Source organism: Giraffa tippelskirchi, chromosome 4 (assembly GCF_054371585.1).
Source record: "Giraffa tippelskirchi isolate mGirTip1 chromosome 4, T2T-mGirTip1v1.2.pri, whole genome shotgun sequence".
NCBI lineage: Eukaryota > Metazoa > Chordata > Mammalia > Artiodactyla > Giraffidae > Giraffa > Giraffa tippelskirchi.
This window is the reverse complement of record NC_137278.1, coordinates 128,467,138-128,476,087: the sequence shown is the minus strand read 5'-3', so window position 1 is coordinate 128,476,087 and position 8,950 is coordinate 128,467,138. Positions and strand designations below refer to the sequence as shown.

General features: G+C 50.3%; 1 protein-coding gene across 2 annotated transcripts; it reads left to right on the top strand.

Annotated features, from left to right (window-relative positions):
* The first annotated feature begins 2,951 nt into the window (after nt 1-2,951).
* SLC61A1 (solute carrier family 61 member 1) lies at nt 2,952-5,231 on the top strand. 2 transcript variants are annotated; one of them, XM_081596115.1, is made up of 3 exons: nt 2,952-3,045; nt 3,626-4,560; nt 4,645-5,231. In XM_081596115.1, exons 2-3 carry the CDS (start codon nt 3,644-3,646, stop codon nt 4,994-4,996), a joined length of 1,269 nt encoding a protein of 422 aa, XP_081452241.1. In that variant the 5' UTR covers nt 2,952-3,045; nt 3,626-3,643; the 3' UTR covers nt 4,997-5,231. The 2 variants fall into 2 exon arrangements, with proteins under 2 accessions (XP_081452241.1, XP_081452240.1); XM_081596114.1 differs by having other exon boundaries at nt 3,626-5,231.
* Nucleotides 5,232-8,950: the final 3,719 nt, after the last annotated feature.

Below are 8,950 nucleotides of genomic sequence, written 5' to 3'. Positions count from 1 at the left end.
TACAGTTCTTCTGTGTATTCTTGCCACCTCTTCTTAATATCTTCTGCTTCTGTTAGGTCCATACCATTTCTGTCCTTTATCGAGCCTATCTTTGCATGAAATGTTCCTTTGGTATCTCTAATTTTCTTGAAGAGATCGCTAGTCTTTCCCAATCTGTTGTTTTCCTCTATTTCTTTGCACTGATCGCTGAGGAAGGCTTTCTTATCTCTCCTTGCTATTCTTTGGAACTCTGCATTCAGATGGGAATATCCTTCCTTTTCTCCTTTGCTTTTCGCTTCTCTTCTCTTCCCAGCTATCTGTAAGGCCTCCTCAGACAGCCATTTTGCTTTTTTGCATTTCTTTTCCATGGGGATTTTCTTGATCCCTGTCTCCTGTACAATGTCACGAACCTCTGTCCATAGTTCATCAGGCACTCTGTCTATCAGGTCTAGTCCCTTAAATCTATTTGTCACTTCCACTGTATACTCATAAGGGATTTGATCTAGGTCATACCTGAATGGTCTAGTGGTTTTCCCTACTTTCTTCAATTTAAGTCTGAATTTGGCAATAAGCAGTTCATAATGTAACCTTCCCTAAAGTCTTTCTTAGGTGCTCCTGAGAAAAATGCAACTCAGTAATGGAGAACACTGGCCTCCATCCTGGAAAACAGAAGACAAGGCATGTAAGGCCATCCTGTCCCACTCCCTGCTATCATTCAGGGTGACCTCCTCCCTCAAAGCAAAGATAACCAGGAACTGAGAGACTGGGTGTCAGGAGATCAAGGATTTTCAGTCCAGGACCAGGATGGAGGGCATTTGGATTCCCCCATGCCCTCACTCACTGAGTAACCTTGGGAAATCATGATTTTTGAGCTTTGTGTTTCTAGACGAAGCATGGAAACCGATTTTCTATTTCCTATTCTATTTTCTGTCTTTTATATTCTCTTGAAGTTTGCCAGTTAGGGATAAAGGCACTTTGGAAGTTGTGGAATATAAATCTTGGCTGTTTATCATAAAAAAGTATTTCTCAAGATATAATTCCAGACTCTCCCACCCTTCTTTAGTATAAAGAAAACCAACACTTACTAATCACTTGTGCAAGTGGGTGAACACATTTAATCTTCTCAGCAGTCACAAGTGTGGAATTGGGAAGATCTGGGTCCCAGTTCTGACTCTACCTCTTACCATGTGAGTCCTGTCGTGTTACTTAACCTTTCCAATTCTGAAGTACCTACCAACGAGTTGTTGTGACAGTTAAACACTTCATCTATAGCAGTTGGCCCAGGACTTCCTAAAACAGAGCTTAGATATAATACATAATAACTGATGGACTTCCCTGGTGGTCCAGTGGTTAAAGAATCCACAGGCCAATGCAGGGTACACAGGTTCAATCCCTGGCCCGGGAAGATTCCATATGCCAAGGGGCAAATAAGCCCACATGCCACAACTACTGAACCCCACATGCCCTAGAGCCCATACTCTGCAAAAAGAGAAGCCCTCACACTGCAACTAGAGTAGTCCCCACTGGCTGCAACTAGAGAAAGCCCATGCAACAATAAAGACTCAGTCCAGCCAAAAATAAATAAATAATCAGAAATCTGTAGGGAGAAGAAACAGTAAGTGAAATATACAGTGTGCCAGATAGTATTAAGTGCTATGAAGAAAAGGCAGCAAAGGAGAATAGAGAGTTGGAAGGGAAACAGGTAGGTTACTGTGGCAGAGGTCGTGCTGCCTTTTCAAATAGTATGAGCAAGGAAAGCCTCTCTGATAAGATGACACTTGAACAGAGAATAGTAGGAGCTGAAGGAGGGAACCATGTGGATATCTGGGAGAACCAGAGCTTCACAGGGCACACTGTGCAAAGGCCCTAGTGATAGCCAGTGTAGATGGGGTAGAAGGCACAGCAGGGAAAATGGTGAGAGATGAGGTCAGAGAAGTGGCAGAGGAAAAGAGGACAAAAGATTTTGTAGGCTATTATGATTTTGGCTTTTTTGCTTAGTGAGATAAGAAGCCATTGGAGGGTGTGTTTTTTTGTTTGTTTTAAAATATTTATTTATTTATTTGGCTTCCTCGAGTCTTAACTATGGCAGGTGGGATCTTCCTTTCAGCATGTGGGATCTACCAGGCCCCTTGCATTGGAAGGAGTTTTAGCCACTGGACCACCAGGGAAGTTCCCCATTGGAGGGTTTTGAGGAGATAATACTAAAGCTGGAAAGAGGTTAAATAACCTTTGCCAGGTACCACAGCTGGTAAGTAGCAGAGGGTGGGCGTTCAACTCCAGGGCTGAAGTTCTTAACTCTTGACTGCCACTGAACTTTAGCCTTTTTCAGTTGGGCGCTGCTCTTCTATGATGCAGACCAAGAAACTGGGACACTGAGAAGTCATATGGCTTGCCCGAGGCGACACAGCTGGTAAGTGACAGGAGTGGGGATTTGAGCCTTAGCGGTCTGCAAGCCAAGTCCAAGTCCTTTACACCACACTGCCTCCCTCAGGTGTCTGAGCCATACTGACTTCGGGCCAGGAAGTCACTATTGTGGGAGAAGAGAAAATCAAGAAGCCCATCTCAGCTTAGGGCGACGATGTTCCTTAAGAAGATCAAACCCCCGACTTCGCGGAACTGCTGGCATTGTCTTAGGCACAGCAGCGCTCCGTAACCCACGACACGGAGAAAGAGACTGAAAATGGGTCTTTATTTCCAGGGGGCTCGGTAGGTATCCGGGAGTCGAAGAAGCGAGTGTCATGGGAAGGCCACGGATGGGGGTGAACCAGCAGCAAAAACCGCGACCACCATCGCTTCCAGTCTTGGCCCCGCCGGCGTCCGGAGTTTGTCTTCAAGTCGCGGCTAGAGGGCGGAGCAGGGGCGGGGTTGGAACGCCGCGCCCCCGTCACGTGACGGGGCCAGCATGGCGGCGGCCAGAGGCCTCCCCGGCTCCCGGAAGCAGGCTGTGAGGGGCGGGCGCGCTGGTGGAACCCGAGCCGGAGCCAGAGCAGGAGGTAGAGCAGCAAGGGCGGCCGGGCGGCCTGGAGCCGGACGTGTCCGGAGCGTCCCCGCAGACCGGGGCAGCAGGTGAGACCAGGGTCTGGGCAAGGCGCGAGCGTGTGTGGCGGCGGCACGCGGGGGCTAGGGGGCGCAGGCGGGGATGCCCAGACTCGAAGGAGGGGGAAATCTGAGATGCACGCGAATGACCGGAAGCAACTCTAGAGGCCTGCGCGGGTGGTAGGGATGCCTGGGACAGATGACGAGACCTCGAGGGCAAAAACAAGCTCCCCAAAGAGGATGGGAGGTAACAAGGAAGTACAGTGTGTAAACGCTGTTGTGGGGGAGGGCAGCAGCCCCTTAACTTGCGGCGCTGGGATTAGGTACTCCTTCTTTGCCTTGCCAAGCAAGGGTGGGGCGAATGCTCAATCTTCTCTCCTCTCACACCCCTCCCTGCCCCACAGTGTCCTTGGAGACCGCTCTGGCGGGCCACTCCTCCCACCCACCCAACTGGTCCCTCCGGTCTGAGCTCTGGGGGAGTGGAGTTGAGGGGTGGGGGAGTGCTGTTGGCAGGGGGGTTGGGTGGATCCGCCTTCTGCTTAGACAGGCAGCCCCTTGACAGCGCTACCCGAGCAATGGATGTGACTCTGAAGCCCCCTTCTCTTCCCAGGTCGTCCGGGGGCCGGCCATGCTGGTGACTGCTTACCTTGCTTTTGTGGTCCTCCTGGCCTCCTGCCTGGGGTTGGAGCTGTCAAGATGCCGGGCTAAACCCTCTGGAAGGGCCTGTAGCAATCCCTCTTTTCTTCGGTTTCAACTGGACTTCTATCAGGTCTACTTCCTGGCCCTGGCAGCTGACTGGCTCCAGGCCCCCTACCTCTACAAACTCTATCAGCATTACCACTTCCTGGAGGCACAAATTGCCATCCTCTACGTCTGCGGCCTTGCCTCCACCGTCCTCTTTGGACTGGTGGCTTCCTCCCTGGTGGATTGGCTGGGTCGCAAGAAATCTTGTGTCCTCTTCTCCCTCACTTACTCTCTCTGCTGCTTAACCAAACTCTCTCGGGACTACTTTGTGCTGCTGGTGGGCCGAGCACTAGGTGGGCTGTCTACAGCCCTGCTCTTCTCAGCCTTTGAGGCCTGGTATATCCATGAGCACCTGGAACGGCATGACTTCCCCGCCGAGTGGATCCCAGCTACCTTTGCCCGAGCTGCCTTCTGGAACCATGTGCTGGCTGTAGCGGCTGGTGTGGCAGCTGAGGCTGTGGCCTGCTGGATGGGCCTGGGGCCTGTAGCCCCCTTTGTGGCCGCCATTCCTCTCTTGGCTCTGGCTGGGGCCTTGGCCCTTCATAACTGGGGAGAGAACTATGATCGGCAGCGTGCCTTCTCTAGGACCTGTGCTGGGGGCCTGCGCTGCCTCCTGTCGGACCGTCGTGTGCTGCTGCTAGGCACCATCCAGGCCCTGTTTGAGAGTGTCATCTTCATCTTTGTCTTCCTCTGGACGCCTGTGCTGGACCCACATGGGGCTCCGCTGGGCATCATCTTCTCCAGCTTCATGGCAGCCAGCCTGCTCGGCTCTTCCCTGTACCGAATCGCTACCTCCAAGAGGTACCACCTTCAGCCCATGCATCTACTCTCCCTCGCTGTCCTCATCGTCGTCTTCTCCCTCTTCATGTTGACTTTCTCTACCAGCCCAGGCCAGGAGAGTCCAGTGGAATCTTTCATAGCCTTCCTCCTTATCGAATTGGCCTGTGGACTGTACTTTCCCAGCATGAGCTTCCTGCGGAGAAAGGTGATCCCTGAGACCGAGCAAGCTGGTGTCCTCAACTGGTTCCGGGTGCCCCTGCACTTACTGGCCTGCCTGGGCCTCCTGGTCCTCCATGACAGCGATCGCAAAACGGGCACTCGGAACATGTTCAGCATCTGCTCCGCCGTCATGGTGATGGCTCTGCTGGCGGTGGTGGGACTCTTCACCGTGGTCAGGCATGATGCTGAGCTGCGGGTGCCCTCACCCACTGGGGAGCCCTACGCTCCTGAGCTCTGACCCTGTTCCAGGACCAGGGAGCTGGGATGGACCCTTGAACCCCACCTCTCCAGGGCTGAACAGATCTCTCTGTGACCCTGCGGCTCTTTGGCCCCTCAGCCTGTCCAGGGGCTCCTTCTGCCAGTGCTTTAGGTTGGGAAGCACATGGGGTGATGGCCTGGAAAGAAGATGCCAAAAGTTGCCTCTGTGTCACTCCCTTCCCCCTTTCCACTTTAAAATAAACAATTTTAATTGATCATTGATCTCATTTACTCATTCTCACCTGTACCCACCTCAGTAGTTCTTATGAGGGGGCAGCTGGAGGTTGTGAGGAGAGAGGTGGGATTACCAGTGGAATGTTTGTCTTTCTAGCTTCACTAAGACTTGTTGTTTAGTCGCTAAATTGTGTCTGACTCTTTGTGACCCCATGGACTGTAGCCCACCAGGCTCCTCTGTCCATGGGATCTCCCAGACAAGAATACTGAAGTGGGTTGCCATTGCCCTCTGCATGGGATCTCCCTGACCCAGCGATTGAACCCGTGTCTCCTGCATTGGCAAGCAGATTCTTTACCACTGAGCCACCAGGGAAGCCCTCTCTAAGACTGCCACCACCTTAAACTGAGAGCTGTGGAATTGCCTTTCAACAGAAATGGGTGGGAAAAGCCTGAGGCTCCAAGGTCCTCCATATCTTGTTACCCTGGGGGACAGGCACCCTCCCCATTTGCCAAGCAAAAACCTTACTTCACATCCAGCGTGAGACAATCTCTGGAGCCTATGGAGTGGATGTCCAAGCCACTGAACAAAGATTCCAGGGGCTCGAGCTGCTTCTGTGACCACTCATTGCAGCAAATCCAGAGGCTTGCTGCATGAATAGGCTTGCAGCTCAGCACATGCGTGCCACTTGCCTTCTGCCTCTCTGGCCACAAATGCACCCCTTGTCCACATCACCTGGGCCCATCAAGGCCTGTATGCTTGCATGAAACCCAAGTGAAGGGCTGCAGAGGAGAGAGCAGTGAATGGCTGACAGACTGTGATCTTGTCTGTACCTGATTCTTCCCCACCCTGAGTGAGTGAGGGTGAGGGAGCCATCAGGGCAGGAAACAGTACCAGTACCAGGAACTCAAGTTCTGTGAGCCCCTCCCTGCCTCTCCTCTGATTGTATCTGCCTTTCCTCCTCCCACCCAAACTTGGGCTTCTCAGAGGAAGCAAAGCCAGCAGTTAAGCAGGGTGGGGATGGAGGGAGGGTCGGCTCAAGGGTGTGTCCTGGAATGTGCCTGAGGTGGGCAGGAGGGATCTACCTGTCCTAGAAAAGAGGTTGATGACCTTTCCTTGGGTCCCAGACAAATTCCCAGACAGGAAGAAGCAAAACTTTCCAGGACCTGCAAGCCCAAACCTGTGTGGGGAGATAGCATCACCCACTGGGGGAGGAATGCTGATGGATGGGTGCCTGCAGGGTGAGGCCAAGGAGAGGGAAGAGTAGTGGTCTCAGGTCCCTGCTCAGAGAAGGAAAAAAACACATTCCCCCACCCAGCTGCAGGGAATAGAAGCTGAGGTTAAGGATGAAAAAAGCAGCTATCTTTTCCTTCCCCCATCTTGAGGCTAAAACAGAGTCTGTTGCAGTAACTCCACTTCCCCTTTCTGCCTGTATTTTATAGTTATTTGTAGACTCTCCGTCCTTGAAGACAGGAAGAAATTGTGTCTTATATGCCCTTGTCTCCCCCATATATACACACAAGTGAGTGCTTGGCCCATGGCTGTGCTCAGTAAATGGAAAGGAGACAGGCTAACCAACTCCGGGCTTTTCAAGAGTAGCCCGTTTGGGAAGTCTATTAGACTGGAATCCAGAGGCTAGTTAATGATTTATTGTTTTGAATGAGAGTATTTACTGATGGAAGCATGAGGGGGGCAGCATGTTCCTAAGTGAAAAGGAAATAGGGAGGTAGAGGAGCAGACTAGTGAAGTTCCTTCAGCTTTGTCCCTGCTGAGTTCTCTTCAAAGGAGCTGGTAGATGATAGAGTGGGGAGGGTTCTTCCTGGCAGACTCATTGGGTGTGACAAGCTGGCAAGTATCTTTAAGATTGTCCATTTAGCTGTAAACATTTTATTGAGTACCTACTATACACCATGCATTGTATTACTAGGTGCTGATGAAGGTTTTTTTATCCGAGAGGAAAATCCACTTACAGGGCATGTAGCAAAGCCAAGGCTAAACCTTGCCTCCTGCTGCCCACCCCGTGCCCCTTCTATGGCATGTACTGACTCTCTCCCCTGGGCCTTCACCTACTTGACTTTCCCCCTCTAGCCCTGCTCCTTTCTCCCAAGCCCTGTCCCTGGAGAAGGGCATGAGAGTGGGAGCACTTAGCCATGGCTACCTGGCCCACCTCTGGATATTTGCCCATATGAGGCAAATGAGGGATTGATTCACCAGGTGCACGGTGCCTGCAAAGCACTGCTCATGATGCCTTGCTGAGAGGCAGTGCAGGGAACTGGTGAAGAGCATGGAGCCAGAGCCCAACTGCCTGGGTTCACATTTGTGCCTCAGTTTCCTCATCTATAAAATGGGGGTGATGGTATAGTATCTACCCTGAGGGTACTTGTGAGGGTTAAATTAAGCGCTTGGAACAGCAGTTGGCCTCCAGTGCAAGTACTACTAAGTGTTTGCTTTCATATTTTATTTTTTAATTTTTAAATCCAGCTGAGCCTACCCAGATTTGGGTGTGAGAATGAGTGGACAGGGCTGTAACGGGGTTGTAACCGGGATTCCAACACATCCCTGTGGTTGGACTCACCCCTGGGTGATTCCCAGCAGTGTTTATGCTTGGTCCTGGCCCAGAGAGCAGGATCAGGCTATCTGAGAGGCCTTCTGCTTTGGGGTGTGCGAGTAGCTGAGGAGGGTGTCAATGTATTCCACTTGAACTCATTTCCTCTTCCTCAAGTGGGAAGGTCAGCTTGGTGTCAGATTTGATATATACCACCATTTTTCCCTAAGAGAGTTTCCTGATTTTCTGCCTTTTCATCCAGCTGGATATATAATTATTTTATTTGGAGCTTTTAAGTGATCCTGAGGAGAACAGAAACAGTCCAAGGAACCAGGAGCCAATGAACAAGAAGGCAGGAGGACTGGGGCATGAAGAGAGTACTGAGTTCTGAGGCTGGAGAGTGACCTCTTCCTGGAAATTCAGCCCCTGCTCAGGGAGGGAAGAGGGCTGCTCCCAGCTGATGGCCATGATCCTTCTACTGGGTCTGGGTTCCACTTCCCAATACACCCTTCCCCTAGCCCCAATCCTGCGGTTCTCCCTGTCTGTTTATTATTTTTTGTCACCACTTCCCCACAGAACCACAGAATAGAATTATAAGACAAGTGAAAGTTTGTCATGCTTGGGATCAGGCCTAATGTTATCAAAATGTCACATTCACTTTAATGATTTTTTAACAATAAATATGGGCTAATTATAAAAGAGTCAAAGGCAAATACAGATATATTTAATGTAAATATGTGAATGTAAATACATGTCCATGTGTTAAAATAGATTGATATATATATTACAAATATACATATAGACATATAAAATATAAAAAATTATAGGCTCCCTTAAGCCCCCCTTCATACCAGTGTCAAATGTTTGTAGTCTAGGGCATATATTTAATTTTTTTAATAAAAATGAATCATACCATTCATGCTGTTCTCCAACTTGTTTTATTTTTTATTTATTAAAGTATACCTTATTTTTCTCTTTTTAAAAACAATTGAGGGGATGGTACTGATGAACCTATCTGCAGGGCAGACGTAGAGAACATACTTGTGGACAGAGTGGGGTAAGGAGAAGGAGAGGCGAATTGAAAGTAACATTAAAACATACACATTACCATGTAAAATAGATAACCAGCGGGAATTTGCTGTCTGAGACAGGGAGCTCAAACCAGGTGCTCTGTGATAACCTACAGGGGTGGCATGGGGTGGGAGGTGGGAGGGAGG